Source organism: Mesitornis unicolor, unplaced genomic scaffold (assembly GCF_000695765.1).
Source record: "Mesitornis unicolor isolate BGI_N332 unplaced genomic scaffold, ASM69576v1 scaffold32820, whole genome shotgun sequence".
Taxonomy (NCBI): Eukaryota; Metazoa; Chordata; class Aves; order Mesitornithiformes; family Mesitornithidae; genus Mesitornis; species Mesitornis unicolor.
Window position 1 is genome coordinate 6,900 of NW_010158145.1, and position 324 is coordinate 7,223.

At 62.7% G+C, this 324-nt stretch overlaps 1 protein-coding gene across 1 annotated transcript in view; it reads right to left on the reverse strand.

The window, feature by feature from the left end:
* POM121 (POM121 transmembrane nucleoporin) overlaps window positions 1-324 on the reverse strand; it is a gene marked incomplete at its 5' end in the record, with an annotated part of 9,751 nt that overhangs the window by 1,409 nt on the left and 8,018 nt on the right. Inside the window, one exon of the mRNA XM_010182753.1 lies at window positions 12-212. Within this exon, the coding sequence (XP_010181055.1) occupies window positions 12-212 (201 nt within the window). The remainder of the gene's footprint in view (window positions 1-11; window positions 213-324) is intronic.

Sequence of the window (324 nt, forward strand, 5' to 3'; positions counted from 1 at the left end):
CGGTGCTGCTGCTTGTGGTCTGGGTGGTGGAACCGAAGCTGGCCGTGGTGGAGGTGGCTGTCCCAAAAGAGAAGACTGACGTGGTGGTGCCAAACGCCACCTGGGTGCTGCTGGTGCCGAAGGAGCTCTGGGTGCTGGTTGTGCCAAAAGCTGGCTGAGCACCGCTGCCGAATGCCGGCTGAGCAGCCGACTGGGGAGTGGAGGCTCCAAAACTGAATGGAGGGACAAAGCTGACAGGGCCAGCTGTGGGCTTGCTGGTAGGAGGCTGGCTTTCTGCAGCACTGGCGCTGAAGGTGGACTGACTCGCTGCGCTGGGATATGGCG